At 43.7% G+C, this 17,261-nt stretch overlaps 1 protein-coding gene across 8 annotated transcripts in view; it reads left to right on the top strand.

Moving 5' to 3' along the window:
• Window positions 1-17,261, top strand: part of RILPL1 (Rab interacting lysosomal protein like 1) — a 52,361-nt gene that overhangs the window by 23,887 nt on the left and 11,213 nt on the right. For 7 of the 8 annotated variants that reach the window (XM_075898534.1, XM_075898542.1, XM_075898541.1 and 4 more), the window contains 2 exons: window positions 9,014-9,186; window positions 13,251-13,343. In XM_075898534.1, coding sequence (XP_075754649.1) covers window positions 9,014-9,186; window positions 13,251-13,343 — 266 coding nt within the window. The remainder of the gene's footprint in view (window positions 1-9,013; window positions 9,187-13,250; window positions 13,344-17,261) is intronic. The other variant, XM_075898538.1, reaches the window with a different exon arrangement.

Here is a 17,261-nt window from a genome sequence, read left to right as displayed (position 1 = left end):
TCTGTCCACTAATCCAATCCTCCTGGGAATATTTCCTACTCTCTAAATATCTCAGCGGCTTGCTCCAGCTGTCGTTTACAAATAACAGCTTGTCAAGATAACCATTTCCATATTCATTTTATTGTGCTTTTTTTTTTTTTTTTTTTTTTTTTTTTAAGGCTTCCCCTGCCAAAGACTCGGACCAATCCTGTTCTGAGCTTTATACCAATGAGAAAGGAGATACCTCTATTTACAGTGCTTCTAGTTCTGACAGGACTTGAGCTACTGACTCAAAGTTGTCACATTATTCTGCACAGAATTGTTACTACAGGTCTTTCTTAGAGGTTTTTGTAGCTTAATCTGAGCCTTGTACAGGGGTCTCCTGGACACACAGCACCTGGAGTTCCAGGCATAGAAATACAAAATATAGTTCCAATTAAAGAAGAACCACTGTAAAGCTCACTGTCACATTCCCAAAGCAGTATTTGAAGAGATTAGAGAGAGATGGAGTGGAGAGGTATATATTTTAGCAGTACTTGTTGTTTGGGATGACCTGAAAAACTAACAGCGTTTTTTGCCAGTTGTTAATGGTGTCCTCATCCCAAATTCTTGCTGTTAAAATCTTTGTACTAGACATGCATGAAAACTATATAGTAAGTTCCTAACTGAACAGCACTTCAGGAAAAATCTTTTTCCTGACACCCAGTGGGTGACTGTCTTATAACATGAAGCATAATGATCATAACTTTGCATATTATATAAAAATACAAATTGACCATAACATGACTGAAGCTCACTGTGACTTTTGACAGTTACCTGCATATAATAATCATTTTATTCCAGTGAATGTCTCATTCATTTCATTGAAAGTTTGGAGGATGCCAGCATTCTAAGGATTAATGAGAGCTTTTTCTGTCTTTTTTTTTTGTTGGCACATCATTTCTCTAACAGCTGAATAATTGTGAATGTTCAGAATTAAAGCATGAATGAACAATGTGCAGAGTTGGTTACAAATCCATAAAAAGGAAGAGAGGCTGTGATCCTGCATCATTGCTAATGGAAGCAAGACTGAGTCCTTAAAGTGGTTATGGTATTGTTTAACCACCTATCGAAACCAGACTAGGGCTAATTCTACCAAACTAATCTGCAAATATTTATATGCATGTTTTAAATGAACTTGCATTGACCCAATTCATGTGTTAGCTTCCTATTGACATTTGTGCAATGAAGTGGTGCTAGCACAGATGCTCATAGAAAGTACATTTGAGCTTGTGATCAGGTCTTCGCAGAAACATGCAAAGCACCAAACTACAAAGTGACCAGGTGAAATTAGAGTAATGGAGAGGGGGCACAGATAATGAGAGGAGAGTAATTCTGAATCAAGGTGAAGTCCCACATGCATGTGCACAGAGGAATTAAAAAACAGATGTACGGGGCAGGGGGGAGAAGAACCAAGCAGCAACATTCATCCCATTAGAGCAAATGTACTTTTATCTTGTCTCCTTAATGATGCCCTTATGGAACTTGCCATATAATGAAATTCTCCATTTGCTGTAGGGTAGAGCCAGGCTGGGAGGGGACATGTACAAAGGACCACCATTGTTTTCAGTTGTCCTTAGTCTAAAGCAACCTGATCACCAGTATTCTAAAGAATTTTCCTATTTAGTGTCTAATGCTAGCTAAAATATTAGCATCCCCTCCAAGGAGGCAAAGAAATGTCAGGGTCACAAGCATGGTGTAAATGCCTTAGAAGAAGATTGCAGCCAGAGAGGGAGAAACTGGAAGCAGGGGGGAAGTAGTTAGGAAAATAAGTGAGAAAACAGAGGAAAACAGGGCATGTGAGAATGTTTAGGGTGTTCTGGCCCCACGAAAAATGACAGTGACGGTCAGTGTTTTACTAATGAATTGAATGAGCTTGGTACTAATAGTCTATGAGATGACTACATTGTTGTTAATTCAGCTGGGAGACCCAGCTTTGTAAACAGGACTCTGCAGCCTTGGCTCTGAGCCAGCCAGCATGAAAGTATCTTCAGTCTCTGGAGAGAAAGGATGCTTTCTTCTCATTGCTGTAACTCATCAGTTTCATGGCAGTGGCATCTCTTCTAATTGCAGTCATTCCCCATTCTTTCTGCTGGGACGAAGGTTCTGCAGTAATTGCAGTGGCAAGCAGAAAGCTGGAATAACTGTCTGCTCTGGAAATAGCACTAGATATGTTGGCTTGGTCTGAGTAAACTTGTTGCATTGGCTCTGTGCAAGTCATTCTCTGCTGACTTAGATGAGGCATGAACAAGATGACTTGTCTGGGGAATGGGGTGGGAAGGAAGCAGAATTGAGATGGGCTCAGAAATTATGAAGGTGGCCAACATGGGTGTGGTTGTATGGAAAAGCATTTACATTATGATTTCCTTGGAACACTTTGTGTTCCATGCTAACTGTATTATGTCATTAGGGTGCAATAAGGAAACCTAATGGAATCCAAGGCTCTGATAAACAGAGACAAGCCAGCATTCAAGTGGCTATTCCATCCTTGCTGGGAAAATTAAATATTTTGCAGCAACAGTTTGCACTTCTGCAAATGTGTCCATTAACGAACCCTTCCCATAGCCCTGGGAAATGGGTGAAGGTTATTATGTTGATGAGTGAGCTGGAGATAGACAGGCTTATATTGTCAAAAGTGAATTGTGTTTGGATGCGCCAGTACTTGAGTCCCTGAAATTAGTTGCTTAGGGCCTCTTTTTTCCTGTGAAGTTCTGAACACCCACAATTCCCAAGTGAAGTTTGTGAGACTTTGGGACCTGTAAATAATCATACCCTTGGTGTCTAAAATCAGGTACCCAAAACTAGAGACCCCTACTGGAAAAGCCATTCTGTAGATCACAGTTACACAATGAGAGTGCATCTACACAGCAGGGTTGAACTCGAAATAAGCTATGCAAACTGAGCTACATCAATTGCGTAGCTCATTTTGAAATTGGGAGCATCTACTCAGCACTTATTTTGAAATAGAGCACTCTTCCTCTGACTTCCCTTATTCCTCATACAATGAGGGTTACAGGAGTCAGACTAAGAAGTCCTCCAGCTTGACAGTATTTCAGTGTAATTTTGAAATAACTGCCTGCTGTGTTGACACGGACTAAGTTATTTTGAAATAATATTGCTGTGTAGACATACCCTGAGTTAGAGCAAGAGGTAGAAATGGAATCCAGGACTCCTGACTTCTTATTCCCTATTCCAACTACTAGACCTCTTCCCTCCAAATGGTGAGAATGTTCTGTTTCCATCACTAACAACCACAGTTCGGACTTAGGAGACTTTGATCCTAATCCTACAAACAGGTGCATGTATGCTGAACTTTTAAGTACATGAGAAATCCCATTGTACTGTATAGCACTACTCAGGTACATAAAGTTAAGCGTCTAGAGCAGGCATGTCCAAAGTCCGGCCCGCGGGCCAAATGTGGCCCGCGGTCGGATTTAATACGGCCCCCCCGCTTCTCCCGGCTCCCCGGTGCTTTTTTTAACTGGCGCGCTCAGCGCGCCGCTTCGGGCCGCCGCGGTCCCAAACCCTGCCCCTGCACTCCGCTTTGGGGCTGAGAGTGCAGGGACAGCCCCCGCTTCCTCCCCCTCTCCTGGCTCCCCGGCGCTCCTCTGACTGGCGCCGCTTCCGGCCGTGCCGCCGCCGTACATGGCGGCCGCTGCGGTCCTAAAGTCCACCATGTAGGGCACGTCCGCAGCCCCGCTCCCCCGCTTGGCTACGGGTTCGCCCTGCCCCCGGGCCGCCGTGAGGCCAGCGTGCCCTGCGCTCTCCGCCCGCCTCTGACCCTGCAAGCCCTCTACCTTGGGGCTGAGAGTGCAGGGACGGACTCCGCAGCTGCTGAGATCAGGGACGGACTCCGCAGCTGCTGAGATCAGGGACTGCCTTTGAACCAGACCTAGCCTGTGTACTGCAGTCCAGATCTCAGTTTCACCCTTCACATTAGTGTAGGCAAGTTTTTTTTTCAATTGAGATGAATACATTGTAAAATCTCAGTTAATGTCAGTTGGTCTAAATCAGTTATAAATATATTTGGACACAACATGTATAGTTGGTGTTATGTCGTTTGCCGTTTGCAATAAACTTTGCATAAAATAGTTAATTTGCATTTAATTTTAATGGTTCAAAGAATGTCAGGCAAAATGGTCGGCCCTCACGCATGTTCACTTCATCAAATCTGGCCCTCTTTGAAAAAAGTTTGGACACCCCTGGTCTAGAGGATAGAAGCCCTAGGCTACATATTTCCTGGCCTGCTAAAAAATGGCACTGTCAGTTAGGAGCATGTAAAACAGGGGTGGGCAATAATTTTTAATGGAGGGCCATTCCAAGAATTTGGCAAGTGGCCAAGAACTGCACTTTTCTATGGGGAGGGTTCTGGTCTGGGATGGAGGCTGGGTGCAGAAGGGAATTCAAGGTAGGGAACTGGGGTGAAGCAGAGGGTGTGGGGTCTGAGAGGGAGTTTGGGTGAAGGAGGGGGTTGTGACCAGGGACTTGGGATGCAGGGACTTGAAGGGGACAGGGGGCAGAAGCGGGTGCAGGCCCTGGGAGGGAGTTGAGACCTAGGGAAAGAAGGGGAGGAGGTACAGAATTTGGATAGTGACCTGGAGCAGAAGAAGATGGTGATCTGGGGCAGGGAGTTGAGGAAGGAATAACAGGAGTTGCCAGGGGCAGGCTGTGTCTGGGAGGTACTTACCTAGGCAGTTCCTGGCCAGCAGCCCAGCAGGACCCTAAGGCAGATTCACTGCTTGCCTCATTCCCAAGCTGCTCAAAATGAATGATTGCTCCCAGTGGCTCTGTGCTCCAGGCACCCGAAAGGGAAGGGGGATGCTTCACGTGCTGCCCCTGAACCCAGCAAACACAGTCCGTTCCCACTGGCTGCTTTATGTAAAGCCTCCCCTTTCCCTCTATGGTGCCCAGAGTAGAGAGCCACATGGAGCAGTCAGCCACGTCAAGTGGTATGGGACTGCTCTCTGCTTGAGGGTTCTGATAGAGCAGCCCTGGGGCCAGATCCAGTGGCTTGGTGGGCCGGATCTGGCCTGCAGGATGTATCTTACTCTCCCCAATGTAGATAATAATCCTAACACAGAATATCTACTTTCAGAGGTATGTGTCTGCTATTGACCTATCCCTCACTCTAATCAATCTCACTCTGTTGTGCTTTTCAGAGGAAAAATTGATAACCAACTTGTATTACTCATAGGTTTCCTAACTAAAGAGAGGGCTTTAGAAACCAGTGATTTTCCTCAATTGTTACATGAGTTTAATGCCAATTAAAGCCACAGGATATTTTTAGGAACTAGAAGTAGTTAGAAGATTTTAATATATGAAACTTTCTGCAAAAAAAGTTTGGATTTAATTTTGTAACTAACTCTACTGGAGACTGTACTCCTAATACTATGTATAGCCTATCTGACTGACATGCAATTTGGAGGAGAATATGAGACTGGAGCCAGGAATTCCTCAATTCTAATCCTCTCTACATGATCGCTCTGTGAGCAAGTCACTTACTCTTTTACCCAAAGCTAGGTCTGCACTGCACTTTTGCTGGTAAAACTTTTGTCGGTCTGGGATGTGGAGGAAAATAAATGCCCCGACTAATAAATGTTTTACAGATATAGAGCACTGGTGTGCAGTACTTTAGTGGCAGAAGATGCTCTCTCTGACAAAGCTACTGCATTTTGTTGGGGGTGATTTTATTTTGTCGTAAGGAGAGCTCTCTCCTGCCAACAAAGAAGAGCTACACTGCATACCTTATGGTGGGACTTCTGCAGCAACACAGGTGTGCCACTGTAAGGTGCACAGTGTAGACCTAGTTTCTTGTTCCTGAAACAGAAATAATTAATTTATACTGACCTACTTTGTGGCATCTTTGCAATCAATTCAGTGTTAAACCTGAAGATTTAGTATATAGCAGTACAGAAGTTCTCAATAGTTTTTATTATATTGGCCCTAAATGGGTGCATCTTACTTAGAGCTTTCTCTGGGAAATGAGATCCTGATCTGCTTTGTTCAGGGAGTGTTGAAAGCAACATATCTATTTAGGAGGCTATATTTTGAACAGAAGATACCTAGTTAGGAGTCTTCATGCCGCTGGACAGACTCCTGTGACAGCCAGGAAATTCTTGGACTGCCTTGGTACTCTTCCTTAAAATCCCAGTTGTGGGGAGGCGAGCTTGTGTCTTCATCCGGTCCAAATATGGAAATCATGTGTCTCAGCCCATTCAGTGATGCAGTTTCAATGTGCTGGTGCCCCTTTAGCTCTTGCAACCATTATTGCGTTTCAGTTATACTTTACTGCATGCTCCGTTCCAACTTCTATTTTATACCTGGAAGTTTCCCAGATCTCGTAGGGTTCTCAGTTGCTTCAGAGCATCCTGATTTCAAGCACACAGGCCCAACACAATTTTATGTTCTCCATATATCTTATATGGTCAACCCATGTCATTGAATACAACTGTATGATGGCTTTCTTCTCTTCTGCGGTGCAGCCCTGCAAACAGATCTGCGCAGAATCTTGTTGAATTTGATAGGACTTCACAGAGGCATGAGACACCAGCTGCGTAGGTTAGGGCCCATGTTCTTCAGAGATTAGGATACAAGAAGCAGAACATCTGCAAGATCCAGGATCAAAACTGGAGAAATCTCCTAACTTTGAGTGAATTTTGTATGTAACTATTATATAGAAGAATAATTGGAGTAACTGATCTACTAAAAAATCCAATCCTTCTGATTCCTACAGGGAATATGGGATACTCCACACAGATCTGTAGATCTCTTCTTTACAGTTGTTTGGGTTCCCTAGTGTTTATACCAGAGAGGTGTGACTTGAGCGAGGGCATTAGTAATGTGGAAGAAAACATTGTCCTCACTCTGTGTTTGTAAGCAACAAGTAGCCAGAGGCAGTTTTATTACGAGCTGCAGCAAGGGAAAAACTGGTTCAGACAGGGGGGAAGCCCCCTCCCCCCCCCGAGGCAGATCTTCGAATACAAGCAATTATGAAGCAGTTTATATACTGTCTATTAAATATAATAACAATAACAATTAGTCTCCTTCCCATTACAAACACCAATGGCTAACAGTTATTTAGTTCCACCCAGATGCTCCTTATCTCAAGGTCCCTACCAGAGTCAGCATTCTATCCTTATCTTATGGAGGCGAGAGGCGAAGGCAGCGTCTAATTACAGATCTCGCGTTGTCAGGCCACAAACTTAGCCTGACTCTTGCTCTCTTGTTAACAAGACCAAGATGGCCGCACACAAATTCCCTTATTCCCTTTTCCTGCCTCCACAGTAAAATAGTAGGTTATTACCTATTCAGAGAAACTTCAAACATCTTCTAAAGGAGCATCTTTTTATGATTGGAAATACACTCAGCAAACCACGCATCAGGAGTCATTTATTTTAAAATATCTACGCTTGATTAACTATATTTTGCAAAGGGCCTGCTTTCCTCAATTTGTTAAATGTAGACCCTGCATTTAAAAAAAAAAAAAGACTTAGTGTTTGTTTTGGGGTTTTTAGAGGGGCCTGATTCTCTGAAACACTCAGACCTTCTAAATCAGGTCCCTTTAGAGATTTCTCAGGTTGGATGTCCAAAAATGTTGGAACCCCCAAATCATTAGTCACTTCTGAAAATACAGGCTTCTGCATAAGTAAAGCAGAAAACCTAATTCTACTGGACAGGGCACTAATGATTGGCCTCAAGATTTAGGGCCTACTCGCTGTTGACTCCCACTTGGGACTCCTCCCATCGGAGGAGCTGAAATAAAGAGGGCTCACTCCATCTTAGAGCCTAAAACCCCCAAAGATCCCCTTGTATTTTAGCTTCCAGCAGTTTCCAGCACAGTAAGGAATGCTGCAGTCTCCTACCATTGAATTATTCTTGCTGGAGATCTTATTAATCCTGAGCAATGAAGCAGGAGTTGGCTTTCTATGTAGCACTTCTCTAATGTTTATAGCTCTTGTAATAGAGGATCTGATCAGTGTTAAGAGCAGAGATGGATGATTTGATTGCATCTCTAAGTCCAAGTCTACACTGGCAAGTTACTGCGGATTAAATCAGCCCCCACCCTGTAACTTCTGAAGTAACCACACTGGAAAGGCACTGACCATGCACTAAATCCACAGTCGCTGAGCTCTAGGTAAACCACCTTGACAAAAGGTGTAGCACTAGCTGTGCTCTGGATACAACGCTCTGGTGCCAGTGTGGACACTGGCCTGTAACACTGTTCTGACTGGCCTCTGGAAATGGCCCATAATCCTTCAGGTTCCCTTAGCTCCTTATTTTGAACTTGGATGTCTGCCCTTCAAGCATGTGCATATCCAATTTCAGAGTGCTGTTTGGGGCAGGCTGCATGCTGTGCTGACTTGCTCTGGGACACAGAGCCAATTATTCAGGTGGAATGCTCCTGCTAGTGAGCACAGAGGCAGGCATCCAAATGTGTTTGTGAGACTGTTGTGCAAAGGAAAGCCGGGGGAGGGAGGGCTGAGATGTGAGAGTTTTCCCCTCCCCTCCCCTTGCCTCAGGACCAGTTATTTCCTGCTGCTGTATAAACTTCCAAGAAAGCATGCTGTCACGTTCCAAAATACAGTCTCTTCTCCTTGTCCCACATGCCCTCATTCACACCCATACACTCCCTTTCCCATGACTCTATTGAAAAGCAGCTGTCAAAATCCATAAGATGACCATGAAGCAATGGGATTGGGAAACCTGCATCATGTGACACTGACTGCCCCATGCTGCATTGCAAACCCTTCCAAACCCTGAGCCAATTGCACAGTGGGATACTTACCACAACACACTGCTCTGTGGTGGTACAAGCGCTGCTACTGTGGATGTGTTCTGCCATCACGAAGAACACAGGGTGGACATACAACAGTGGTTTCCCTACAGTGCTCTGTGAGCAGTGCTTTACATCTGCCAGTGTAGACATAGCTTAAGGAAAAGGTAAAACTTTCTTGGTGCACAGTGAGTGAATTCAAGCTTGTATTTCATCCTCCAGACAGAACCCAGCAATGATGACTATCTCTCTGAATCTGAGAAAATGGCTATGGATTTAAAAGATCCCAACCGTCCAAGATTTACTCTGCAAGAGCTACGGGATGTCTTGCATGAGCGGAATGAACTAAAGTCGAAAGTATTTTTGCTGCAGGAGGAGCTTTTATATTATAAGAGGTATGTTGGTGCCCACTGTTGGAATTGCTACCTGTGCCTTTTCCATTGTGCTACAGTTGGGGAGGTACAGAATAGATATAGAATAGAGAGAAACCAGTGGCTGGATGTAAAAACATCAGCTGATTCTTGGCTTCCGTAAGACAAAGTAGATATGCATCCAATATCTGGAGCTTTTTTCAACTTTCACAAAGGTTTGGGAAGAGTTTGCTTCAGGATCATCCCTAATTTTAATATTCCCCCAAACCGGAGATATATTAGTAGTGGGAATATCAAACAAATGCGTAGAGCTTTTGTCTTTATCAGAAAATGGCCTTTTGACGATGGAAATATTTGCCAAAAATGTTGACAGCGTGTATGTGTCATTTTCTTTTGCTCTTTACTCCCTTTCATTTTTTGGTGACAAAATAGAGTAAGAGACTCTAGATCAGGAATTAAAACACCAACAACCAAAAATCTTACCCCTCCCCCCCCGTTTTTTAAGTCAGATGAGGGGCAAATCATTACTTTCTATTAGGTATGTCAACTTGTAGTCGAGTACACAATTAACCAACAAGCCAAAGCTACACACATTCTCCCCCTGTATGAGGAAGCAAGTGCTGGAGGGAGCAGGAACCAGTGCCATGGGGATCCTGATAGAGAGGTAGCAATGTGGAGGGTGAGGGGGCAGGCAGGAGCCGATACATGCGGGACGCCAGTTTTCAAGCCAGCTCCCTGTGCGTATGTATCAGCTCATACAAACCGCTTCCCCCACCCCCCACATGCTCCTCCGCACTGCTGCCTCTGTATCAGAGACAGCAGTGTGGGGTGGCAGGTGGAAGCCAGATACAGAGGTAGCAGCATGAGGTGGCAGGAGGCTCCTCAGGAGTGGGGGTTGGGAGCACCCTGACTGCTGGCCCTGCCCCCAGGGACTATTAAATAGTCATGTAACTTCTAATATTATGTGCAGTTACACGACTATTCAATTAATCACTATTGAACATCCATACTTTCCATACTAGCTGTAATTTCAGGACAGTTTTTGTTCCACCCTCCAAACCATAACTCTTTTCATAAGCTTTTAAAAAACCCTCTGTCATTACCTACAGCCTCTGTCTCAGCACATGGCTAGTGCCAAAAATGCATTGCCATCTGAGGCCTGTTCTGTGGCCCAAGTGCAGTGAGGTGGTGGACACAGTTCCGTGTCGAGTGGACAAGCGCCAATACCCTAAAACTATTCTCATTAGCAGCCAGTGATTTTCAGCCTCCTCATAGAGGTCAAGAACTAAATGGGCCCTAACGACAGAACTGCTTAGCCGCCCCTGTAGGAGCTCTGTTGATTCTGCCATTTGAGGTACATCAGTGAGGGAAGCCTGTCTCACTGTTCTCTGTGCTGCACCTGTTCTGTGACTACACTGGGATCTCCTGAACTGTCAGTCAAGCGCTTACTCATCAACACAAAACATGGTTAGTGTCTCTCAAATGGGGGAGGGTCCATTAAACTCACCCGGCCGCTCTCTAGGGATTGCTGTGTACTGCACAGCAATATTCCGTCCTGAGTTTTTAAGAAGCTATTGCAGGTACCTTGGTCGTATGAATGTTGGGTTTTTAATATTTGCAATATTGTTACCATGTTGATCCCAGGTTATTAGAAAGACCAGGTGGGTGAGGTCATAGCTTTTACTGTTCCAGTTTCTGTTGATGAGAGAGACAAGCTTACACAGAAAACTGATGTTTTTAATGGCACCTCTGCTGCATATGATGAACCTTATAAATCCTCCTCATGTGAGAGTTACAGAACTCCTAACATGGGTGACTTGAATATGAAGGAGTTTTGTAAATTAAAAGTCTCATATACCATCTACATGTTTTGTTAGTTTCTAAGGTGCTGCAGAATTATTTGTTGTTTTTAAAGTTTTTTTTTTTTGTAAATTAAAAGAATGTAAGGGCTTTATCCACTGATGATGCCAAGACTGCCACTGACTGTAATGGGTTTGGCTGAGCCCCTGCTGTTCCTTTTAGTTTATGCATAACCATAAGAACATAAAAATGGCCATGCTGGGTCAGACAAAAGACCCGGTATCCTGTCTTCCAACAGAGACCAATGCCAGATGTCCCAGAGGGAGTGAACAGAACAGGTAATCCTCAATTGATCCCTCTCCTGTGATACATTTCCAGCCTCTGACAAACACAGGCTAGACACACCATTCCTATCCATCCTGGCTAATAAGCATTGATGGACATAACTTCCATGAATTTATCTAGGTCTCTTTTGAACTCTTAGTCCTGGTCTTCACAACATCCTCTGGCAAGGAGTTCCACAGGCTGACCATGCGCTGTGTGAAGAAAAACTTCCTTTCATTTGTTTTAAACCTGCTACCTTTTACTTTCATTTGGTGACCCCTACTTCTGATGTTATGGGAACAAGTAAATAACTTTTCCTTACCCACTTTCTCCATACCTTTCATATCCCCCTTAGTCTCCTCTTTTCTAAGATGAAAAGTCACATTCTTTTTAATCTGTCTTCATATGGCACCTGTTCCAAACCCCTAATAATTTTTGTTGCCATTATCTGAACCTTTTCCAATGCCAAGACATCTTTTTTGAGATGAGGTGATCGGATCTGTATGCAGTATTCAACATGTGGGTGTACCATGGATTTAAATAGAGGCAATAAGATATTCTCCATCTTACTTTTATTCCTTTATAAATGGTTCCTAACATTCTGTTTCCTTTGACTGCTGCTGCACAACAAGAGGATGTTTTCAGAGAACTATCCACATTGACTCTCAAGATTTCCCTCAAGTGGATATAGTTAAATTAGTCCGCATCATTTTGTGTGTATAGTTGGGATTATTTTTTCCAATATGCACTACTTTGCATTTATCAACATTAAAATTCATTTGCCATTTTGTTGTCCAATCACCTAGTTTTGTGGGATTCTTTTGAAGCTCTTTACAGTCTACTTTGGTCTTACCTATCTTGAGCAGTTTAGTATCACCTGCAGACTTTGCCACCTCACCGTTTTTAACCCATTCTCCACATAATTTATCTCATTGCTTCTTTTACTTGGTGGTTAAACCATGGTGGTCCTTTTTTGTTTCTCTTACTGTATCTTTTAGTTTGGGGTACACATTTAAGGTATGCCTGTATTATGGTATTTGTGAAAAGTTTCTATATAGCTTGCAAGGATTTTACTTCTGGCACTGTATGTTTTAATTTTTTTAATCTCATTTTTGTGTAGTTCCCCTTTCTGAAATTAAATGCCACAGTGTTGGGCTGCTGTATTGTTTTTCCTACCACAGGGATGTTAAAATTAATTATATTATAGTAATTATTTCCAAGTGGTCCAGTTACATTTACTTTTTGGACCACATCTTCTGGTCCACTTAGGACTAAATCAAGAATTGTCTCTCCTCTTGAGGGTTCCAGAACCAGCTGCTCCAAGTAGCAGTCATTTAGGGTGCCAAGCAACTTTATCCCTGCATCCCATCCTGAGGTGTCATGTACCCAGTCAAATGTGAAGATAATTGAAATACCCCACTATTACTGAGTTTTGTTTTTTATTTGTATAGCTTCTCTAATCTCCCTTCGCATTTCTTAGTCACTATCACTATCGTGGTCAGGTGATCGGTAATATATCCCTACTGCTTTATCCATATTATTAGAGCATGGAATTAGTATCCATAGAGATGCTATGGAACATTTGTGTTCCTTTTTAGATTTGTATTTCATTTGATTCTACATTTTCTTTCCCGTATATTATGATTCCCACACCAGCATGACCTGTTCTGTCCTTCCAATATATTTTGTACCCTGGCATGACTGTGTCTCATTAATTTGTCCTCATTCCACCAAGTTTCTGTGATGCCTATTCTATCAATATCCTCCTTTAATACAAGGCACTCTAATTGAACAACTTGTTCAGATTATTAAACCAAGCCCACTAAAATCAGATGGGAATCTTTTCATCGGTCATGGATCAGGTGCTTAGTTTCTTTTAATTTACAAAACTCCTTCACATTATATTCTACATTTCTCCAGAATAATGAAAGAACTAGAACTGTGGGTTTTTTCTCTTCTTAAAGTGAGGAAACAGAAGAAGAAACTAGATCTCCTCAACCTACATCAATAATTAATTCAAAAACCTCCACTCAGCCAGAATCTGGAATCAAACGACTGTAAGTAGCACAAACTGGGCATGTTTCTTGGAGTAAATGCCTTGGTTTTACTTCTGTTTCTGTTCCTCCCCCTCTTCAATCTTCATTTAGTGATATCATATGCACTTGTTTTGGAAATAAGCCTATAATAAAGAATACTCTGAACACACATTTCATAGGTTTTTATGAAACAAAACAGGACATAGCACTGATTTAATTCTGGGTGGGTGCCTATCTGGGTGAGGTTCCCTTCACACACGACAGGGAGAATAAGTATTCTGTGCATTTGCATTTATGGTACCGTGTCGCAGGGTGAGCCTACCTGCTCTTCTCTGGATGGGGTGTTGGGCCTCTGAGGTTCCTTACTTGGATCTCAGTCCCCTGTGCATCCCAAGGTTGAAGGTCCCTGCACACAAGTCAGTGTGGCTTAGCAGCCAGAGTCAATAGTACCAGGAATGGTTAGAGCCCTTGAGGGGTTGGTATGGAGGGGGTATGGAGACCCAGGAATGCATTCTCCACTGGGTCCCAGCCCAGGTCCCTGTCAGTGATGGAGTGGACCACCAATAGTTTGTTGGGGAATTCAGCCAAAAGATGTCAAGTACCCAGGGTTCACCTCCCTGCCCTGGGCCACTTCCTACCAGTGTCTCCCTTGTAGTCTGCTCTGTCCCTTTTCCCCTGGGGGGCTTCTGCTGCAGTTCCCACCTGACTGAAAATGGCATCTGTGTGCACCGTGCTTCTCCTCCAAGAGCTCCTATGGCACTCCTCCCTCATCCGCACTCAGCCCAGATGAGCTGTTCCACCGGCCTGTAGATCTTGCCTCCAATAGGATCATGTTGGGCAGGGCTATGGGGTGGGGCCTTCTTGGCCAGGAAGCCAGGCTTAATCCCTGCAGCCCCAGTTCAGGGTGGTTACAGCCCATCACATTCAGATTCACACTGGGGATGTAATAGTGTAGTCGATGGACTGATAAGGAAAAGCTTATATGTTAATACTACAGACTTTAAGCATTCCCTCCCCTACTCCCCCTCATCCCTCCTTGCAAGTACATTTTTTAGAAGGCTGGTCCAGCAGCCTGGCTCAGTCCTGGCTTGCGCAGGGTCTGAGACCTACTCCTACTGTGGCTCCTAATACATTGCATTGTAAGCCCAGGCTTAGTGGAACTTAAGTTAGCAGAGCCTGGGATTGTTAGGATTATTAGGAGACAGGTGGGCAGGCAGCCCAGATCAGTTCCGGCTTTCACCAGGGCTCAGAGCTCAGACCCTGCCCAGACAGGGGATGCTGTCACCCCGTGCGACGGGCAGCTGGTCCACGAGGGGAGCTGTTTTTTAAACTGGCTCCCCTTGCAGATCAGCTCCCGCCTGGCACCCCTTGTTGCAGCTTCTGATACAGGGGTAGCAGGGGGCTCCTCGGGGAGAGGCCAGAGTGCACTGGCTGTCGGCCTCACCCCCAGGGACTATAGACTAGTCGAGTAATGGATAAGAATTCATGAGGATAATTGGCTATTCAATTAACTGATTTTTAACATCCCTAATTCACACCAGGGGAGCCCACTTTATTTTTAATATTCCCTTTTTGACTACTGTTTCATAACACTCAAGAGTAGAAGGCAAATGTTGCTATAGAATATAACAGCCTGTGAGCTAACAAGCTGTTAGCCACTAAAATTCCTGCTTTTATTAGCAACAATCTTGTCAGCTGATTCAGGCTCTGAGGATATTCATGTCCGCATATGAAAGTGAGCTGCTGGTTTCTCACCATGGGCTGTGGTCTGGTTTCAGGGCTGATCCTGCATTCCTTGGGCACCCCAAATTGCAGCTGAGTCCAGTGCAAGATCTGGGTGCACTAGGAATGTAATATTGGGCACTTTTTCCTGTGTGTGTTTGTTTACATTTAGGTAGTAAACTCCTTGGGGCAGAGACAGCAGAGTCAGCATCAGGAAAATATCGGCAAGCTACCTCCTCTGAGTTTCACACCTGAAAGCTGTAGAATGTGTCGGTTAAGAAAGAAACAAAAACTCAAGCACATAACAGCTGGGTGTGGTGTTCAGTGTCCTTCTCTTCCCATTACTAAGTAGCCATATTCATAGGTTCCTGCATCCTGAGAATCTGAGTCTCAGGCTCAAATCTTGCCATTTTCCTGTATACAGAACACCTGCATCAGGTCTAAGCACAGAGTTTACTCCTTGCTTGCCTGATACTTCCCTGTGAGAGGGGGCTTGTCTCCATTTTTTTTCCAGACCTGTAAACTCCACGTCACCAATATCGGGCGATGCTCATGGGTGACTAGTTAACTGCTGGCCCAGCTGTGCTGCAGCAGCCCTCTGCCCAATACGGGGTGGATGTGGGGGAGGGGGAAGGTGCTCCAGCCCAGCTGGGTCTACTGTGCCACAGGTAGGGGGTTGCTCCAAGCTTAACCGGTTAAACCTAGTATTAATGGTTGACATTTTTAACGATAATTAACATCCCTAGTAAGTAGTAATACTGTGCAGTTAGGATTAGAAAACTGAATTATTAAAGCACTTGATTTGTCAGTTTATCTATTAATGTCAGCTCACTCCCTCGTCTGTTTGTTCCAAACAGATACTAGTTTTTGAACCTACTAAGAGGCTTTTATGTTTTGTGAATAATATAAACTGCTTCAACAATAGATAAGCTATTTGGATATGACACTTTATTATTTAGTTGCATTGTCCCATCCTATCCCTCTACACATATAACATTCAGCTTCCATATAAAAATCATGCCTGGATTTATATAGCGCCTTCCAGTGGATGACCTGAGGGGATCATCCAAACTCCAGTAAAGTTACTGGGAATGTTGTCATTTACTCTAGTAAGTAGGGGCTCATGCTATTAGTGCACAAGAACAGGCCATAAACTAATTTCTTCAGCCATCCTTTATTTTGTATCTGAAAATTGTACTTTGAGTTTGGCATTTGGATCACGATTATGGTTATGATGCTCTTATAAGTGTTTAGAAAAGTAGGGAATGTCCTGTTCGGACTAGTGGGTTTATCTTATATATTCATTTCCATCGTAAATGTTCCGTTTTTGTGCTGTATTCAATACTTCATTTTGTTCAACCTGATTTCCTGTTTGTGGGGAATGGCCATATAACCAGAAGAGTCGTGACTGCAACTTGTGGATTAGGTTTATCATGAGCAAAAATGGAACAGAAGTGTAAACTGAGCCCATTTGGTAGCAATGGTAACTAGACACGCTTCTCTTTGGTTCTCTTTAGTTTTAACATAGAGTTAGCACAGGGAGTCATGGCATGAATAGCATTGGAGTAGCTGTCTTGCTGGGTTTTACCTCTTATTAGCTGATCAGTGATTTTTCTGGAGTGCTCTGGAAAGCTTCTAGACAACTATTCAGATCTTTCTTTTTATAAATGGAAAGGCAAGAGGATAACCACCACTATTTTAATGTTATTTGTAAAAGTTAAACTCCCTGTTTTTACATGTTCCCATCTTCCAAAAACTTCTTTTAACATTTGAATGTCAGCCTGAGCATAGAGCTCCCCTGGCCTATTCTTGCTGGGATAGGGGGCTGTGAACCGGGGAACTGGCTTTCTTGTCAGCTGGCATGCAACACATTGTGCTCTCTTCCTCCCCCATTTCTTCCAAGTGTGGCAAGGGAATGGGGGATAAAGAGGCAATAAGACCCTTTCTTTTATATATTTTTGTTAAATTCGGGGAAATTATTCTCCCTATTTTAATTTAACTGGGATAACAATGGGTCTTGAACTTATGTACAGCTTCAAGGCTGGAGTGCCTGAAGTTCTAGCACCAGTTTTTCTCCAAGGCTGGAGCAGTCTGCAGTCCCAAACTAGGAAGCATTCCAAATCTTTAGTCCAGGGTTAGCAGATGCTGAGGGTGTATATGATTTGTCTGAAATGAAAGGAAACTGAAGGGATGTAAAAGACCCCCTCCCCATTTCAT

This window comes from Pelodiscus sinensis, chromosome 15, assembly GCF_049634645.1.
Source record: "Pelodiscus sinensis isolate JC-2024 chromosome 15, ASM4963464v1, whole genome shotgun sequence".
NCBI classification, from domain to species: Eukaryota; Metazoa; Chordata; order Testudines; family Trionychidae; genus Pelodiscus; species Pelodiscus sinensis.
The sequence above is the reverse complement of the archived record's forward strand: the minus strand, read 5'-3'. Positions and strand labels throughout refer to the sequence as shown.